This window comes from Diceros bicornis, chromosome 34 (assembly GCF_020826845.1).
Source record: "Diceros bicornis minor isolate mBicDic1 chromosome 34, mDicBic1.mat.cur, whole genome shotgun sequence".
NCBI lineage: Eukaryota > Metazoa > Chordata > Mammalia > Perissodactyla > Rhinocerotidae > Diceros > Diceros bicornis.
Window position 1 is genome coordinate 29952139 of NC_080773.1, and position 20984 is coordinate 29973122.

Below are 20984 nucleotides of genomic sequence, written 5' to 3' on the forward strand. Positions count from 1 at the left end.
TTGAAATCATGTCTTTGGAACTTTTCATATGACAATCCAAGACATATAAGAGACAGCACGTGAGAAGTGCTCTTACTATATGTATTAGTAGATATATACTTATTATCATTATGAATGAATAGAAATTAATATACACTTATCCAAAAGTAATGAATTCTGAATTCACAAACATGATCAGAAAGCAGTACCCTTAAGGGGCATTACTAAATGAGCACAGAATGGTTGGTATGGAAAAATGGTGTTGGTAGCAACATTTAAGTGTAGAAACAATTTTTGGCAGTGCCATGGTGATTCATGCAGAATTCTACATGCAAGCATGTGGTCAGCAACGTAAGTCTCCAATAATACCCAGAACAGGACAGCAACTGGATGTGTGTCAGCAAGGAACAGGTAACTTTTTACAGAATTTGGCTGAAAAGGAGGACAGGGAACAAAACAGGCTTCATGGGTTACTTGAAATATGTAATTCCAAGGACTTAAATTGTCTGAGAAATGCAACTCTCAGAAGCAGTAGTAATGAGGGAACCACGGACAATAAAAAACTGCCTAACTTTTCTATCAAATAAACTGAGATATTTAAATATTAGGTTAGTATACCAAGATGTGGAGGATGATTCTAGACAAGGAGAATAATTATTAGAATAAGTTATTTTTAGCAAAAAAATATGAAGTCAGTGAAATTAAAATCAAATCCAAAAGTTATTTTTTGAAAACTACATATACTGCATAAAACACAATGTATTTTATATATTAAAAAAACTATGGAAAATCAATTGAATTGTATTTCTGTAGCTATGTAACTTAATTTTAAAAAGTGTTTTTAAGATTTCAAAAATTCTCAGTTTACAAAAATGTCATAGATTTAATTGAGGACAATGTGTAAAAACAATGAGATACCACTAGACACACGTATGAGGCTAGACAAAATCAAGAATAGTGACAACACCAAACACTGGCAAGGATGTTGAGAAAGAAGAACTCTCACTCATTGCTGGTGGGAATGCAAAATGGGAGTCACACTGGAAGAGAGTTTGCAGTTTCTTACAAAACTGAACGTATTCTTACAACACGATGTAGCAGTCACCCTCCTTGGTATTTACCCAAATGAGCTAAAAACTTATTCCCACATAAAAACTTGCACATGAATATTTATAGCAGTTGTATCCATAACTGCCAAAATTTGGAAGCAACCAAGATGTCCTTCAGTAGGTGAATGGAGAAATAAACTGAAGTACAGCCAGATAATGGAAGTATTATCCCCCACTAAAAAGAAATGAACTATCAAGCCATGAAGAGACTTGGAGAAAACTGAAATGAATATAACTAAGTGAAATAAGAAAATATGAAAGGGTTATATACTGTTTGATTCCAAGTAAATGAAATCCTGGAAAAGGCATATCAATATAGTAGAGAGATCCCTGGTTGCAGGAGTTAGGAGGGAGGGAAAGATTAACAGGCAGAGCACAGAGGATTTTTAGGGCAATGAAATTAGTCTGTATGATACTATTACGGTAGATATGTGTCATTACACATTGGTCCAGCCAATAGAATGTGAATGCCAAGAGTGAACTCGAAGGTAAAGATGGACTTTGGGTGATAATGATGTGTCACTGTAGGTTTATGAATGATAACAAATGTAGCACTCTGGTGTGGGATGCTGATAATGGGGAGGGTCTGGATGTGTGGAGGTAGGAAACATATGGGAAATCTTTACTTTTTGCACAATTTTCCTGTGAAACTAAAACTGCTCACAAAAACTGTCTACCAAAAAAAGTGTATGTTAAAACTGCTAAGCATAAAATAATATGACACAAAAGTAAAAGGAATAACTAAGACTACCTTTTCAAAAAATTCTAGAGGTTATACAGGTTTTGGGGGAAGTAATATTGAGTCATAACCAGTTGAGAAAGAAACCTCATAAAAAATATAAAACAATATTCATTCCATGACTCCACAGCCCCAAATTGGAGATATAAACCAAAGAACAGGGAGGGTATCATTAAAAATATGGAACTGACGAAATAAATAGAAAACAAGGTCAGTTATGACAATGAAATGTGCCAGATGAAAGTATCAGTAGCTTAAACAAAACAAATTACAGTAGACTTAAAAAACGTAGGCATCATTCAACTTTATAAAATTCCTTAATAAGATGTGTCAAAATAGTATTTGTTGAAGGTGAATGAACAAGAGCAGACGTATAGGATACACAATGCGGCATGAACAGTAGTTTACTCAAGAGTCTCACAGAAATTAGGTTGTGAACTTGGACAGTGTTCTCCTTAGGTTAAGTTCCTACACCTTTTATTTACTGCCGGCTCAAAGGAGATGATCATAGTATGTCTGACCCGTACTGTCATACTGCCCTTGGGAGACACTGTTCACTCCTCAACAAACAGGACAACTAGAAACACTTATCAGTCAGGCTCTCCTAATACTTTCCACCTCAGTATCCTGGGACATGCTGGCCACTACCCACTGGCTTCAAGAGGCACTTCTGTATGTCAGAGGATGTATTTGTAACATATTAAGCAGTCTTCTCCATCAAGAATTTTCTCTTACCCAGTAAACACCCTCCATGGGAAAGTCCACCAGAAGTTGTCCATCACCTAAAGATGAGTTATCTCAAAAGAAAAAGGATGAAACTTCAGACTCTTGGAATGTGTATTTCAAAAGCAAGTTTCAGAGGCAAAATCTTAGAGGAGAATAAGAAATCAGGAAGACTAAGGTCTTTCTATGTTCTGTGACAGGGAGAGCAGGAAGAGGGAGAAAAATACAAGATGTAGGAGTAAAATAAGAAAGTCAGATTTTGTGGGGTTCTTGAGAAGGGGCTGTGACCTGGGACTATAGGCTGTGGGGTGAGTGCCTGAAAGACTCCCGCAAAACAATGGGGATCAAAGAGAGGATCTCAGTGTGTAGTCTTTATATGACTGCTCAGTGACAATGTCAAACAATCTCAAATCCTACTCCTCTTTACATATATGTGGCAAAAAGAGAACTGAAGAGATGGCTGAGGGGCCTGAACAGGCAGTCAGGGCCTGACACAGCCCAGGGAGTTTCATGGAACCCTAGAGACAATGGAAGAGCAGCTATTTTGTTTGTCTATCTCCCGAGAAGTTCTCCCAAGAACATGAAATGCGAATGCAAACTGAAGAGGTCCTGGGGTCAGGACTAGAGAGCCCTCAGCTCTCATCTCTATGGACTGAGAACCAAGAGAGATCAAGGGGAAAGAGGACTCCACAGAGACAGCCATCTTGGTCTCCCTCAAACCAAGGGACCCAAGTAGCCAGTGGGGCCAGATAATAGAGTATTGTACGTCATGATAAAGCTTTTGCCTGCCTCTGCGTGAGCTGCAGGATCATGGTCGAGTGTGATTTTAACCTTTTACATATTTGAATAACAGACCGGTAAGTTTGTATGTGTGGTTTGCGGGGGGAATCTCTTTGAGAGCTTATAAGAAATATACATTCATTTTCCCACAGATCTTTCCCAATTGAGGAGAATTTCCCAAACAATACTTAATGGAGCAGCTCACTCTGTGCCCATGTGAGCTCTTACTTGTGTTCACACCTCCATACATTCCCACGTGCCTGCATTTTGTCCTACTTCCTTTTCACTCTTCAGGGTCCAGGGCTGTTTCCCCTGCTCCGTAATGGAGCTAATGTTGTGCTCGAGAGAGTTTAAATTATAAAGAAAAATTGAACGTGACACGCTGTGCTTTTGCAGAACACATTCCCAACTCTTTGTTCAGTAAGAAGAGGGAACATTATAGACGGGTCTAGAAAAGTATTTCAAAAATCAGTCAACTCACTGCCTCCTTCTGAATGCTAAGGGGTTGGTTTTAAGTATGTAGGTATCTAGCTCTCTCCCAAGAACTAGTGAATCAAAAGCACAAGGGTAAAACCACAGAATCAGATATTTCTAAAATTGGCTATGTTTTCTGACTATTATGTTCTGAAACCACGACCAATGACGCATGCAGTGGGCAGAACTTCTGAAGAAAGGGGAAGTTAGAGTCCATGTGCCACACTAGGAAGCCTTTCTGAATCAAAAAACCTTCAATCACTCTCTTAAGAACAGGGATTTGAAAATCAGGCAAGGTAGGGGTTCCCAAGAGACTCATAAGGGAAAACGCAAAGATATACAGTAGTTGTTACCAACTTCAGAAGGGAAGTTATCCTCACCCAGGGAGAGCAGGTTCCTGTAGTTCTCCAACGTTACGTCCCTGTACAAGGCCCTCTGAGCAGGGTCCAGGCATTCCCACTCCTCCCGAGAGAATTCTATGGCCACATCCCTGAAGCTCAACTGCCCCTGAAAGGAAAGCACATTTCACCATGTCAACAAGGACAGAGTTCTTATTTTGATACTAAATGAGAGACGAAGACACGTGTAAGCATTGACTCGGCAGGAGGGAATGTTCTCAATGATCCATTTAAGATAATTTTGGTCAAGTTACATTTCTCTAAATTTTCTTAACTGAGGTGAAATTCACATAACATAAAGTTAGCCATTTTAAACTACAATTCAGTGGCATTTAGTACATTCACAATGTTGTACAAACATCACCTCCATCTAGTTCAAAAACATCTTTCTCATCCCAAAGGAAATCCATTACCCATTAAGCAGTTGCTTCCCACTCCCCTCCCCCCCTAGTCCCTGGTAATCACTAATATGCTTTCTGTCTCTATGGATTTACCTATTTCAGATACTTTCATATCACTGGAATGCTATGAAGTGTGCGATCTTTTGTGTCTGGCTTCTTTCACTTAGAATAATGTTTTTGGTTTATCTATGGTGTGGTATATGTATCAGGACCACACTCCTTTTTTACGGCTGAATAATTTCATTGTCTGACTATACCACAGTCATCCTTTCATGGACATCTGAGTTGTCACCACCTCTTGGCTAATGTTAATAGTGCTGCTTTGAACATGTGTTTGAACATTGGTTTTCAATTTTTTTGAGTATATACCTAGGAGTGGAATTACTGGGCTATATGGCTTAATTTTACAAAGATCTCCACACTATACTCCACAGTAGCGACACCATCTTCCACCAATGTATCAGGATTCCAATTTCTCCACATCCAAGCAACACTTGTTATTTTCTGTTTTGTTATACTCATCCTAGTGGGTGAGAAATTATATCTCATTGTGCTTTTGATTTTGTATTTTCCTGATGACTAATTTCATTGAACATCTTTTCACGTGCTTGTTGGCCACTGTACATCTTTTATGGAGAAATGTCTATTAAAGTCCTTTGACCATTTTTTAATTAGGTTCTTTGTATTTTGGTTGTTGAGTTGTAGGACTTCTTCATATATTCTGGATACTAGATCTAGACCAGATTTGTGATCTGCATTTTCTCCCATTTGGCAGACTGTGTTCTTACTGAGGTAACAGTGTCCTTCAGTGCACAAACATTTTTTATTTTGATGGAGACCAATTTCTCTGTTTTGTTTTACCTCTTTGCTTTTGGGGTCATATCTAAAAATCCACTGCCAAATCCAAGGTCAGGGAAATGTATCCCTACCTATTCATCTAATAGTTTTTTAGTTTTAGGTCTTACATTTAGTCTTTGGTTCATTTTAAATTATTTCTTCATATGGGGAAAGGCAGAGGTTCAATTTCATTCTCTTTCACGTAGATATGCAGTTGTCCCAGCACCACTTAAGAAACTATTCTTTCCCCATTGACCAGCACCCTTGTCAAAAAGGAATTGACTAGATGTATGGGTTTATCTGTGGACTTGCAGTTCTATCGCCTTGCTTTATATTTCTATCCTCACGCTGGAAACACAGTTTTGATTATTCTAGTTTTGTAGTAAGGTTCGACACTGGACATTGTATGTGCTCCAACTTTGTCATTCTTTCCATGCTTATTTTGATTATTTGGAATCCTTACCAATTCAATATAAATTTTAAAATCAGGTTTCCTATTTGTGCAAAAAAGGCTGTTGGGATTTTGATGGGAATTCCACCGAATCTTGATAGTACTTTGGGGAGGACTGTGACCTAAACAACACTAAGTCAACATTTTAGGGAGGACACTTCACAGACAGAGAAGATTAACAACTCCAAAATGTGGCATTTTAGGAAGAAGAAAACAGACCAATCCATTAAGAATATGACTTTTACCTTGGAAAGAGCCATTCCTTCTTTCTTTCCTCTTCCTCTGGGATTCTCAGGTTAGATTATTCTGTACGACAAAAATATGTTGTTCAGTGCTTAGAATCAACACACCGCCTTCCTCTGCCACAGGTATACACATAGGGAGAACCTCAATACAGGGGACAGATGGCCCTTTGCTGCCCACTGTAAGAGGAGGGATACAGGGACAGTAAACTCTACACAGAGATCAATAAGTGAGTTTTTCACCCATTTCTTCAGAAAGCCCTCCCCTCCTTCGGAAACCCACACACTCTGCTGCAACTGCACTGTCCTTTGTCAGCTGGCAGGGGCGTCAGGAAACTGCCTCATGCAAGTCCCTGGCTCCTCCCTAGGCAGTCAGCATCTAAAGAGCGGCTGATGCAGGACAGGGAAGCATGCCTCCTCCCTCAATCTGCACCAACTCTGAAGGGCCACCCAGCTCCACAGCTCGCTGCTGTAGATACACTGAGGAGTTTAGATTTTTGTCCTGAGGGTCAGGGGGAACCATAAGGGCCAGGCTTAATTCCAGGCGATGATGCAATCAAACTTAAGATTTACCCATGAAACACAGAGGAAGGAGAGTGAAGCTGAAAGAGAGGCATGCCTCTCTCTCTGAGCCTCTGCCCCTGCCTCTTCCTTACTGGTTTTCATTATTTTTGGAGGACTGGGACACATTGCAAATTCTAATTCTAACTGGGCACCCTCTCCCGGAAAACTGCCAAATGCAGACACATGCTCAGTTTTGAAAATCATTTCAAGGATCCCACTAGCTCAGACTCAGAATTCCTGGTCTACTCGATCATCTCCATGTTACAGGCGGGGGCCCTGAGGCTCAGAGGGGAGAAACTTTACCAAGTTACCCTGAAGAGGTCTGAGTTCAGTGAGCAGAACGGGGTGTATGTGGTGGCCTGGACAGGGCAGTAGAAAAGGTCTGTTCTAATTCCAGATTACATTTCACATTCCTGACCAAGAGAAGATTCTCTTTCATGGGTTTAATCAAATTCAAGCATTTAATTCCTCTTTTCCAGAAAAAATATTAAAAAATGTTTAAAAAATGAAGTTACAAATAGTTATGAGTCTTGGAAACATGAAAGAGGGTCACTTGGAGATGGGCTCTGAGCAATCTGTTCATCATGGACACATGGGCTCTACTGGAACAAAGCTCCACATCCATCCAGCCCATCCTTCAATATCTGCACAGAAAGTACACAGTAGACTGGAGGGGAACATCTATATAGTTGGAGACTTTAGCTTAGAGGTCACCAATTTAACAGATCACTTTAGGGAAGAAAGAAGCTGCTGACTAGTAAACTAACTGGTTACACTACGTTTCCAGTGTTAAAAGACTACCAACATCCTTACCAGATTCACCGTGAAATACTGCAGTTATTTACAGAGATCAAAGTTCCAATATACAACAGAGTAGAAAGCATATAAACCTCATACTCGGAACAATAAAATTAACAGGGAAAATAATTTGGAAATTAAAAAAAATACTAAACTTAAAACAAGTGTGAGGATACATCAAATTTAGAAAAGAATGACATGAGCCAAGGGGACAGAAAGTCCTTCCCCATTGCTTGAAAGGGAAGAGGGTGACCTGGAATTGACTGAGCTAAGTCTCTGCCCTCAGGGTGAATAGGGGCTGCAAATGGAATTACCTTCTGGTGCAATTTCAGAAAATACAGATGCCTCAAACACGTGGTTTTCTAACTCGCATTCTCTTCTGCAAAACTTAAAAAGTTCAACAAATCTGAAATTAATTAGGTTACGGAGGCACAAGTCAGTACTTCACAACTTAATACCTCATATCCAATCAACTCAATACTGGCCCGGGTTTGGGTCCCTGGGTTTCTCCACCGCTGTGTATTGTGTTCTCTGTATTTGTCTCCGTCCTTCTGGTTCTCTCCTCTCCTTTTTTCCATTTCTGTGTTTCTCCTCATCCTCTTGTTCCCCTCCCTCTCTATTCCTCCTCCTACGGTGTTGGCCCCACTCTGTTGCAACCTCTGTTTCAATCCTCGAGTTCTTTCTCCCTAAACTTTCAGGTGACGCTCTAACTCCATTGATTTCTGCCTCTTTCTCCCCATCTCTGTTCCCCTCTGCTCTCCCTGGAGGGGGGCGAAGGGCGTGTATCCGCCTCCTGAGTGAGGACTTGATCACGCGGTTGGGCGGGGGGAGTCAGACGTCACAGAAAGGTTTTGAGCAGGAAAACGACGCGGCGGTGGTCGGTGTCTACGCAGACCGAAGGCAGAAAGGTTGGGCCAGCATCTGCGTCAGAGCGATTTTAACGAGAAACGGACGCAGACTCCCGGACCGCACGGAGCCGCAGGACTCGGGACATCTATAGCTACGGCGCCAGAGGTGAAAAGGACGAACTCACAGCCAGATGCACGAGCAGGTTCAGCAATTGTAACTTAGGGGGCGACCCCAAAACCCGGGTGTGACGGGCGGGGGCCTGAGGACCCGGAAGCGCATGTACCACCAAGAAACAAAGACTCACTCATCGGAGCGCGCCGCCCGCTCCGCGGGATCCACTTCCGTCGCCAGGAAACCGCGCATGCGCGTGCGTATCGGGACGGGGCTGACCCGCCGGGTGGGGGCGGGGCCGAGATAGGGGCGGGGCCCACAGGCACGTGGTCTCATCCTCTGCTCAGTCCCTGCAGGTTTCCAGATCTGTTTGTCTTCCTGCCTGACAACCTCTGGTTCTCTGCTTTTGGCTGCCTTTGAGTCTGTCTGGTGTCCTTTGGAGCCAGGCTACCTACAGTGTGTGTGGGCCGCTGATGCTGCAAGCCGAGATATTTTCTCTTAGCAAATCGAAAACGGTTTCCCTGAAAGCTTGATAGAGACACGTGTCCTAGGAGTGAGGCGGGAGGGAGCGCTGGGACCTGGGGGTGGGGTACTGGGGTTGTAGGCGGTGGTTGGATCCTGGAACGTCTGAGACGCAGCACAGTTACAACAATTTATTTAATTGAGCGGGAGAAGGAGTGCACATTTCTCCCCAACCAGATCATTTTGTCCATTTTACCAAGAAGTGCTTTAAATATGCTTCCCTCCACCCCAAGCTATCATATATTTCAGCTGACTATCTTTCCTCTCAGGATGTGAGGTAAAGACACAAACCTGGTCTCCAGTGGTCTCCAGTGTCCTGTGGTGTGTCATATATTGTTTTATCCCCAGGTCCATCCAGGACCGGTTGCTACAGAGCCATTATTTTTCCTTCTCATGTTGTTCACTGATCATCACACAGGCTTTTCCATTTACTAAATTATTCTCACACTTCTCTGCCCAGTTAATTCTAGAGAAACTTTAATTTATCAAGTTCAAAGTCACATGGTCATATAAGTTTCTACTATCTCCAAGGTATTAGAGACCCCAATTTTATTTTTATTTATTTATTTTTGGTGAAGAGGTTGTACCTGAGCAAACATCTGCGCCAGTCCTCCTTTAGTTTGTATGTGGGTCACAGCCACAGCATGGCTTGATGAGAGACATGTAGGTCGGTGCCCAGGATCCAAACCTGTGAACCTCCAGCTGCAAAAGTGGGAGTGTGTGAAGTTCACTGTGTCATGAGGCCAGCCCCTAGAGATGCCAATTTTCAATGGATTCTTAGACTCAGACTTCTCCATTGCAATATTTAATATAATGGAAATTTTATTCCATTGCACATAATATTATTTTAGTCCCTGCTGTGCCTACTACATTATGGATTCTATGAAGGCAGAGACTCGGTCTGTTTGTCACAGCCTCTCTGTTATGTGACTGCTCATCTTAGTGCTTAAATCTCTCTCAGAAATGAATGAAGTGACTGCACATTGTTTAAAGAAACAAAAATTTACACTATCATTTTAGGGAGGTGTGTATTCCATACAAAACAAGTTTGCATCAGAAATCAATGTGGAAAATTTTCAACCCCAAACCCGTCATTATCCGAGGGACTCCTGTAAAGGTGAGGAACAGGTAGTGGGCTACTGCTAAGTGCTTGAGAATTGAACCTTAGGAAGGAGTTCAACCCTATTTTAATTATTTTTTACCATAGAGATTTCTCTCTTTTTTTTTTTTTACCTTTTTCATGCTATAGAAAGAAAAGAATAAGACCATTTATTGTCATTTTGATAGGAATTTCCATTTCCCAAATACCCAGTGTTAATGCTATTATCTCCACTGTAGTTTTTGCTGCTTATTAACTTAGGCACTTTGGCATATTTCTGAATTTTTACCTTCACTCATCTGTCACTCTATTCGTGAATAAATATATCTTGTAGGGATAGCCACACTCATTTTGTGTCTTTTTTGGAGTTTTTGTGGCTAGTCTTATTTGTTCATTATTGTATAAAATTTTTGCAATAATATTGCTAGTTCCTAAAACTAACTGATGGTGTCTATATTGGGATAAAATTAAATTTATAAATTAGCTTAAGGAGAATTGACTTTTTAAAAATAATACTGAGTTTTTCTACCCAAAACATGATGGGAATTTCCATTTGTTTATATCTACTTTCATATATTTCAGGAATGTTTTGTAGTTTTCCTAACATGGATTTACTTATTTTTGTTAGACTTATTCCTGGTTAGTTTATGTTATGCTTTTGTAATTTCAGCCCCTCCCACTGTAACTTGTAAATGATTGTTTTTTATATATGTAAATTGTTTTATATACGTAAATTGTTTTTGTATATGTAAATGATTGTGATTTATATGTATGAAAGGTGTTGTTTTTGTAAATCAATATTGTGTTCTATGAGCTTACTGAATTATTTTTTTTGTAGTAGATTTTCTATCAATTCATTCGTGTTTCTAGATGTATAAGTGTATCATCTGAAAACATACTTTTAAATCTTTGTTTCCAATTCTCACACCATTTTAAATTGTCCTGGCTAAACTTCCACCACAATGGTAACTGAATAGACCAGGTGATCATGTGCTTTCTTAGTGTCATTTTCTGATGTTAGTGAAATGTCTCTAGTGTTTCCCCATGAGAGAGATGAGGATTTGTTTTTTCACATTGGGCAAGATGCATCAATTTCTAATTTTGAGTGTTTTAGTTTAACATCCATACATATTGAATTCTTCCAAATAGATTTTTTTAAACTATGAGTAGGATCCCCTCATTTCTCTTCATAAATGTTATAAACTATATTAATGGATTTCCAAGTATTGACTTATTCTTGATTTCCAGACATAAAGTTCACTTGGTCATTGTATATTATTTTTATATTATATTACTTTTCAGTTTTTTGCTATATTTTATTTTAGATGTTGCCATCTGTAGGCAGATGTGAGATCTTTCTGTAGTATTCTATTTGGTACAAACTGTGGGACGGTTTAATATCACTATTTTATTTGATTCATGTAAATCATTTGGAAAATGTACTTTTAATGCTCTTGAATTGAGTAAGTAGCATTGGCTTATGTGCTATTTAAAAGAATGGAAGAGTCTGCCTGATAATCTGTTCCTGGTGCTTTTATTTGTGAGGCACTCTTACAAACGTCTCCCTTTCCTCTGTGGATATTGGTCTGTTTAGCCTCACTATCTCTGCTGAAGTCAATTTTGGTAAAATATATTTTCTGCAGTTCTTTGGGGAGATGAGGTCACAGAATCACTACCCCATGTCTCACGATCTGGCTTCCTCCCTGTCACACATGCTTGGGCTGTTATGACCCTTCCACTGAGCTCACTGTCCTGGCAGCAGGAAGGAGTCATTGAGTATTTTCTATTTCAGTCTGAGAGAGTCTGGAAGGTTAGGAGTTGTATCAGGAATCTAGGGGAGGTGTACATGTCTGGAAATGCAACCCAGTGGAAAACTTCACAGGAAGGAGGAATAATTCCTGAGGCCCAGTGTGAGCACGTGGAGAGAGGCTAGAGGGCTGAGACTCTAAACCAACCCATGACTGCTGCTACTAATGTAATTTAGTAAAATCCTCATGAAGGGGTTCTTGGTGTTTGATCCAAGTCCTATCAAAGTCTGAATTTTAAGATGCTTCAAGATTATAATTTCAGAATTAATCTACTATTCAATATAGTGTTCAAAAGCCACAGAGACATTTTCAGGGGCAATATCATGATTTCTGTAACAGCTCTGGGCGTGTGATAATGAGGACCATGGAACTAACTGAATGGTCTAATTCTAATAGAAACAATGTGACTGAATGGCAAGTGCTGAAATATAATTATTTTTCTGTAATTTGGGTGTGATGTGCTTAATAGAGACAGTAAATGTTTCTCTACTGGGAATATCTGTGGTCTGTTGATCATGGAGAGATTATTTTCCTTCCTGAAATTAGAAAAGGCCCTTTAAAAAAAGTTCACGTCATAATAGAGGATTTCAGAATGCAAAAAATCAAGGACTTTATTTTTTAAATTTAATTTAATTTTAAAAGAATAAATTAATCTAAAATATAATCTCGTCAGAAAAAAATTCCATGCCTTCAAATTCCATTTTGCATATTTGTATTGTATTTTAATAGCTTTCAAAAATCAGATATTAATTCAAGGTCAAGTTAGTTTTTTTCTAAAATAATATATATATATATGATCTTCAAATAGGATTAATTTATTTTCTACCCTAAAATGCTTTATCACTTATGTACTCTTTGTGTCTCATATTTTAGCGCATGGTCTAATTTTGTATAATAATTTCTGTGATGAGCGCTATTGTATTTTTGGTCCAGGCAGAAAATGAAATGAGTTTTTCTGTTGCCATCCTAACATGCATCTGTATTAAATAAATAAAATTGGGTCATGTAAAATTATTCAGTGCATCTATAAGTTAAGACCTCTGAATCTTCACCCCTAAGTTATCTTAGTCTATAGAACAAATACTCAGACAAAAATGGGAAATTATCAAACCAAGTTTATAAAGTAATATAAATTTAAAATATGACAAGGTATATATATGTGTGTGTGTATAAATATGTAGATAGATATATTTAAAGAGCACAACTAGATAACCGTAATAGTATAGAACAGTAGTCAACACCCATATCATTGCAACCAGGCTACCCAGGTCAAATCCTGACTCTGCTGCTATTTAGATAAGTCAGTTAACCTTTCTTTAGTTAAATTCTCCTAGTCTGTAGAAGGAATGTAATATTAGTTCCTAATACACAGAGTTGTGAATATTAAATAAGTTGGAATAAGTAAAGCATTAATAATAGTGACCATACATCCTAAGTGCTATAAAAGGAAACACATGAAACTTGGGAAATCTCTTAACAAAAGAAAATATATTTTACACGTTAATTCTCGGGGGGCAGGAGATTTTATTTTCCATGAAAATGTAGCCCAAAACTCTTGTTTCTATTCGCAACCCTCTGCTTGTGAATTTGAATATTGAGCCTTAGAAAATGACAGAAAGGCCTCTGTGGATTTGAAAATAGGACCATCTTCCTATTCCAGATAGTTGTTGGAATCCTGGGGAATTCCTCACTCTTATATCATTATATGTTCCTTTACTTCAGGAGATGCAAACCAAGATCCTCAGATTTGATTCTCAGGCACCTGACTGTGGTCAATTCCTTGGTCATTCTCTCTAGAGGAATCCCAGAGACAATGGCAGCTTTAGGGTTGAAACATTTTGCCAATTATTTTGGGTGCAGAGTTCCTTTGTATGTTCATATAGTAGCCAGTGGTGTGTCCATTGGCACCACCTGTCCCTTGAGTGTCTTCCAGGCCATTACAGTCAGCCCTAGGGACACCAGGGGGGCAGAGCTTAAAGTAAAAGCCTTGAAGTGTATTGACCCCTCCAGTATCCTGTGCTGGGTGCTCCACATGCTGGTAAATATGGTTTTTTTCCATATTTATATGACTGGTATATGGAACAACAAAAACATTACAAAGAAAAGTGATTTGGATATTGTCTTGCTCCACTGCATGACAAGGCCGTAGACTCAGTATATGCAGCATTGACATCTTTCTGTGATGATTTGTGTTTGGGACTCATGACCTTGGCCAGCAACTCCATGGTTTTCATTCTGTACAGGCAGAAGTAGCAGGTCCAAAACATTTATAGAACAATCTGTCCCCCAGATCCCTTCCTGATACTAGAGACACCCAAAGCATTCTTGTTTTGGGGACCACCTTCATATCATTTTATGCCCTGTTCTCCATCATTTATGTTTATTTGGCTCTCTTGGATAATTCCAGTTGGTGGCTGGTGAACATTGCTGTACTAATTGCTGCATGTTTTCCAGCTATGAGCCCTTTTGTTCTCATGAGCTGTGACTCCAGCATATCCAGGCTGTACTGTGTCTGCTGTGAAAGAAATGCATAATTCCCTCATCTCATCAGAAAAGATGAATTGTCTGTCTTGCACCACGTTCGGTCATTGATGCCCATAGACTTCCAAGAATCTTAAGAACAATTATGAACCAATTTCACTACAGAGAGTGGTGTGGACAAGACCGATTGACACTGGCCTAATATGAAATAATGAATAACAATAGTCATGGTAAATGAAATCTCATGTAATTAATATGTATATACTTATATAGTTGTATTTTTTTTTTTTTTTGCTGAGGAAGATTCACCCTAAGCTAATATCTGTTGCCAATCTTCCTCTTTTTTTTGCTTGAAGACTAGCCCTGAGCTAACATCCATGCCAATCTTCCTCTACTTTGTATGTGGGTCACTGCCACAGCATGGCTGATGAGTGGTGTAGTGCACCTGGGATCTGAACCCACGAACCCAAGCCACTGAAGTGGAACACATAAACTTAACCACTACACCGAGGGGTTGGCCCCAATAGTCATATTTTTATTAGTGGTTGCAGTGGAAAAGTTCAGATTTCATAAAACAGTCCTGAAATAATGTAAAGATCCTGGAAATGTCTTTGAATGGGTAATTTTCAATCTGAGATATTAAATTTTCCCAAGAGGTACCTGAGCTTGGAATTGTGAGGATATTTGCATAAAAAGGAACATCATGTGAACAGTTTCTCAGGAAATTGGAGGTAGGAACAGTGGCTCCGATTTGTGTTGCAAATGGCCTGGGCCAAAACTGGAGGGAAAATTAGGTTCTAGTTATTGCAGGCATTGGAGGCTGGGTTGTCAATATTGTGCCTTACATCCTGAGAGGAATTGTGGACATTTGAAATGTGATAATGTTTATGCTGAAGATTAGTGTATTAAAATATTTTCAGGTAAACATTTGAAGAGTAAACTGCATGACAGAGAATACAGGAAGACGTGTCAGCTGAATTTTCAAAAGGGTGCAGGTGGGAGGCAGCAAGTGAATAGAGATTTGATATGTGGGTAAAGATCGAATGGATTTGGGGGGTGGTTAGAAGGTAGATTGTTCTGTGTTAAATCTTGATTACACTTGGCTACAATGGGAGGAAAGAGGTCTCAGGACGGACTTCTGCATTTCCAACTTGAGGATGCAAGTTTATGGAGGAGCCTTGCATCAAGTTTGAGTAGCAATTTGGAGCTGAAAGGTATGAATATATTTCATTTAATAGGAGTTTTATTGCTTTTGAAATCACCAAGAGAGGAAAATGGACATCTTTGAAAGAAAAAAAAGAAGATATTTACTAAACCATAGAAATATTTTAATATAATTCTCTGTAATGGAAAAATAAACATTTGCCATTTTAAAAAGTAAACATTTTATTTCGGAATAAATTTAGATCTGCAGAAAATTTGCAAAAATAACACAGAGAGTTCACAAATATCCCTCACCCAGTACCCCAAATGTTAACATTTTAACTTTACCATGGTACAATTGTCAAAACTAAGAAACCAGTGTTGGTGCTGTGAAAGATGACAGGAGTGGAGCCATGTTAAAGTAGAGCCAGAGAAGCCATTTCAGAGGAATTGCCTTGCACATGTTGTCTTCTTTATCTTCCAAACTGGACCACACCACCAACATTCCAAGAAGTCAGTAAGGACAAGAATATCCTGTTTGTAAGGAACGATGAAATTGGACATGGCTGATGACCGAATCACTAACCGATCAATGAAGTACAAGTCTATCCTTTTGCCTGATGACCAAATCTCGAGCTAGTCTGTGAAGTACAAACCTAGCCTTACCTCATCTGGCACCAGTGAACTTTTCCTTAATACAACTTACCTCATCTTCCTCCCTTTTGCCCATTAAAACCCCGAGCCCCTTTTCTATAGTTGGAACACAGTTTGGGTTTCTACATGAATCTGTGCTCCCTGAATAGCAATTCTTTGATCCCAGATAAACACTTTGCCTCTTAGATTGGTTTCTGTTTTTGTGGGTTGACAGTACATTACTATCAACTAAACTCCAGAATTTAGTTACATTTCACTCTTTTTAACACAGTCATTTTTCTCTTTCAGGACCCAATCCAAGAAATCACATTATATTTAGTCATCTTGTCTCCCAGTCTCTTCTGCTCTGTGATATTTTCTCAGCATTTCCATGTTTTCCACGACAGGTTTGAGGAATGCTGGTTTGACGCATGTTAGAATGTCCCTAAAGTTAAATTTCTCTGATATTTTTCTCATGGATAAGCTGGGTTGATAGATTTTTGAGAGGAATATTGCATGTAAGTACAGCACACACTGTCAGAGGGTTCATGCGATGAGTTTGAGTTATCTCGGGTGATGTTAATCTTGATCAGTTAGTTAAGAGAGTGTTCAACAGGTTTCTCCACTGTAAACATACTGTGCTGTGTGGTGTGTGTCTGGGGTGGAGAACAGGTGTTGAATTCAGTTGAATTTTGTTGCTTAAATGGTTCCTGATTGGGTGGCCGGGAACTGCAATATAGCAAAAACAATATATATCTGGTCTTTGTCCCAGGTTCTTGGTACAGAGCTTCAAAAACCCTGGAATTTCCGGAATGATAGGAGTGTCTTTGTTATGCTAATGAAGTAACTGAAATGTGCCTGCGTCTGTGTGTGTGTGTGTGCGTGCGCTTACAGGAGACTGGACACCAGAAAGACCAACCACATGATTGGTTTGGAACAGTCAGCGACCAAAAGTTCGGCGAGGGGAAGGAAGCTGGGGATTAAGCTCAATCACATGGCCAGTGATTTCATCAATCATGCCCAGGTCGCAAAACCCTGATTAAAATATCTGGAGAGAGAAGCTCCAGGGAGAGTCCTAGTGGGGAACAGAAGCTACTGTGCTGGGGACCCTCCCAGATCTTGCTCCACGTATCTCTTCATCTGGCTGTTTCTCAGTATCATTTATAGTAAAATGATATCAAATGTCAAAACCAAAACAAGTATTAACCAGTTTGATGTCCTTCCTTCCAGGGAAAACAACCCATGAGTTGGGGGAGTGTAGTGTCTCACAAGCAGTGGAGACTCTTCTGAGGGATTTGGGGAAAGAGGGAGTTTTATAGAGCGTTAGAAGGGGCAACTGGCAAACAGGGCAAGAGTGGCTAGGAGGTCTGGGGTTTCCATACAAGGCAAGGGGGTCCTGTTTTCTAGGCTACGGTAAGCTAGCTAACGCTGAGTTGGAGGATTGTGATTGGTGTATGTTAGGTTTCCTTGACAGGTGATTCCCATAAGTGCAGACTGACCTGGGTTTAGATTTGTGAGCTGGCTGGGCCACTGGGGCTGCCCCCATTTGTGGATTCACGTAGAGGAGTTAACCTTATCAATGATCACCACAGGTATAGCACTTTCCTGAGTTCTGTGAGTCGTCCTAGTGAAAATGGAATCACCGGGGACATTTAGAAGCCTTACATTTGTATTTGGCTGGCAGACGTGTGAGGGTTTTGGGAATGCCTGAGACTCCTGACTGGTTCTGAAGTGGGGCAGTTCTGGGAAGGACTTTGCCCTTCACTTGTGGGGTCCGTACTAACGCCAGATCATGTCAGAGTTGCATTGAATTGTGGGACACTCTGTTGGTGTCAGAGAAGTAGTGACAGAACACCGGAGCTTTTTCAGATCGGCTGCTGAGTTCCTTTGATATGGCCCCTATCTTCTGTTTTTGGAGCACATCCTTGCTGTTTTTGCCACTACAGGAGCCTCCTGGCTCATCTTATCTCTTCCCTACTCCTGCCTAAGAATCAGCCATTTCTCCAAGGAGCCTTTTTATCAGAGGGTGGTATTAGAAACCCGGATGTAGGTGTTGTGGGTTCTCATCGATATTTGGGTATCATGCCTATTAGCCCCTCTAAGCAGACAGACCTTGGGAATATCTGTTGACATACATTTTCTCTGGATCTGTGGGTCTACTGACCTATCTACAGCTAACTCTGTGTTCATACTGATGTTCCTGACTCTACTCCAGTGCCATGGGGTCCAATTTAGTTTTTCCCTCTCGATTTTCTGTCCCTGTCTCTATCGTTAAGCATTAGGGCATTCTATGTCTTTGAAGTGCCTTGCATCTCTTTTTCCACGACCCTGTGCCCTCTGCACGCTGCCTATCACCTCTCTTCGCTCTGCCCCCATTGTGCCCTGCTCTCTCACACACCTGCAACATTCGAACTCTGCCAGCGACTGTGTACCTTCACCAAAAACTCAAGCACTTTGAAATATCGGACTTGGTAAATATCATCCCTGTGGGTTTTTGCAGGGTGTAGTCAAAAGGGTGGAAAGTGACCCTCCCCTTATTTTTAGGCATCCAAGGTCAGGAGATGCCTGTGTTCTTCCATATACGAGCACATGGAGATCCACTTGGGCATGATGACTGTGTGAATGTGATTATACAAATGGGAATGTGTGAGTATGGCTGAGTGTGTGTAAATGTGAGTATGTGCTTGTCTTTGATGAGTGTATGGGCAAGTGTGAGTTTGCTAAGGAAAGTGTATGCGAGCATGTGTGTAAGCGTGTGAGAGCCTATGGCTGTGTATTTGAGTGTGTGCTCTGCATACACGTGTTTGCATCTATGTGTCAATGTTTGTGTGCTGGTGTGTGTGTTTGTGCAGTGTGGGTTGTCCACCATTAGGGCTCTAAACCCTGACTTGGATGTGGGGAGTACTAGCCAGTGGACATGGATCCCATTGCATGTTTGTGTTTAGAAAAAAGCAAAGGATTAATTTCAAAACTTCTTCATTAATTACAAAAGCAATGAGAGCTGGTTGCAGAAAATTCAGCCCAAAATAGGTGTAGAAAAACGTGGTGAATATCGACGACTATTTAGATGAGTAAGCAGCATTGGCTTATCTGGTAGTTAAAGGAATTGTAGAATCTATCCATTTAACCATCTGATGCTGGAGGTTTTATCTGTGAGGGACTCGTAAACTTCTCCCTTTCTGTAGTTATTGTTCTGCTTAGAACACGTAAGTGTTTAGAACACTGAAAATGAGATCTAGCCTCTTAACAGATTTTTTAGTGTAGGATACTTTAAGGACTGTAGGTACAACCTTGTACAAGAGAGCTCTGGAGCTTGCTTCAATAAAATCTTATAATCTTTTTTTGCCCTTTTTGACCGTTTTCTTGCCTATGCTTATTTGTATTTTCACCGATTGGATTTTTTTTTTTTTTTTTGCAATGACGTGCCTACGTCCAAAAACTAATTGATGATACTGGCTGGTTTGCGACCAAATTAAATCTAACTTCGCTTAGGGACGATTGATGTTGAGTTTTTCTACCCACGAACATGGTGTCATTTTATATTTGTTTATGTCTTCCTACATCTAGTTCAGAAATTTTGTATGGTCTTTCTCATATATGCTTGATACATTTTTTTAGATTTAATGTTAGGTATTTTATATTGTCATTTTGTAACGGCATCCCTAATCTCCGGATGTGGCTTGCATATTGTAATTTTTGTACATATGTAGAAAATGTTTAGTATGTTTTGAAGCCATGTCGTGGGTTCAAATTGATTTGGAATACAAAATCATTGAATTGGCACCCTTCACTGGAATGCTAAACTGCAATCCTCTACTTCCAACAAGAGCCGTGAGGTGTAGAAGAGTCAAGGTGGAGATGAAGTGGACTCGGAAAGAAAACAGCCTCCTAACAGACAAATTTAATGAAACAAATTCAATATGGCTGCATACATTTCATTATCGAAAATATACACTATCTGAAAAACATTGGTATTTATTTCATCACTGTGTCATATGGAAAGTACAAGACAAAGGATCAAACACCATGCCAAAAGGTAAATGTAATTTTTCTTACATCAAATGAGATACATTCTTCTGAGGCAAGGTGGCATGATCTCAGGGTAAAATGCAACCAGAAAACTACATACAGTAAAATATAACAATGAGCAAAAAATCGACAATATCTATATGAGGTTTAAGATCCTCTAGTAAAAAAAGCAGAAACTGAAATTTATAACATAGAAGAAATCTTAAAAATCACCACATAATGTGAGCCGCCTGAAGAATAAACACATGCGGTCAATAAGATTTACTATATCTCGACTTGGGTTTTCTATAAAGTAAAAAGCACACAGATTGACATGGTGACTTCACCATGAGTTCATGAAACTGACAAATAGACACATTTCACCAGAGAGAAAGCTGGTAACGGCTTCTCAATATCAGTCCTCCATGGAGGGCAGGGAAGAGAGGGAAGAGCTACAGCCTTTCAGAATTGAAGGGAGGAGGGGACATAAATCTACGCTGACTTTGCTACACTTGAAAATATACAAACACTTGGGAATTACAGCCTGATATTTGTTCTCATTGTAAAATAATGCTCGACTGTCCTAACACATTCAGAATCCATAAAATGTCTAACATGGAACTGAAATTTGGTAATCCCAGTCCTCAAGGCAACCCAGAGTTCACCATTCTGAGTCTATTTCTCAAGTTTCTTTCCTATGACCACCCAAGTTCTACTTTTTATGAACACACTGTGTCTGAACTAGGTCCTGCTGGTCATCTGGAAGAGTCCGAGGGGTAGCAGGGCTTTGCTCTCACTCCCAGAGATGCCTCTTCTGCAGAATAGTCGGTTCCCT

The 20984-nt window shown here is 40.0% G+C and overlaps 1 protein-coding gene and 1 pseudogene across 1 annotated transcript in view; one reads left to right on the plus strand and one right to left on the minus strand.

Annotated features, from left to right (window-relative positions):
- LOC131397315 (zinc finger protein 677-like) overlaps nt 1–8669 on the minus strand; it is a 308052-nt gene extending 299383 nt beyond the window's left edge. The window contains 3 exon segments of the mRNA XM_058530110.1: nt 6137–6197; nt 7810–7882; nt 8649–8669. Coding sequence (XP_058386093.1) covers nt 6137–6151 — 15 coding nt within the window. The 5' untranslated portion in view covers nt 6152–6197; nt 7810–7882; nt 8649–8669.
- On the plus strand, nt 8622–14605 carry LOC131397685 (vomeronasal type-1 receptor 2-like; annotated as a pseudogene).
- The last annotated feature ends 6379 nt before the right edge of the window (nt 14606–20984 follow it).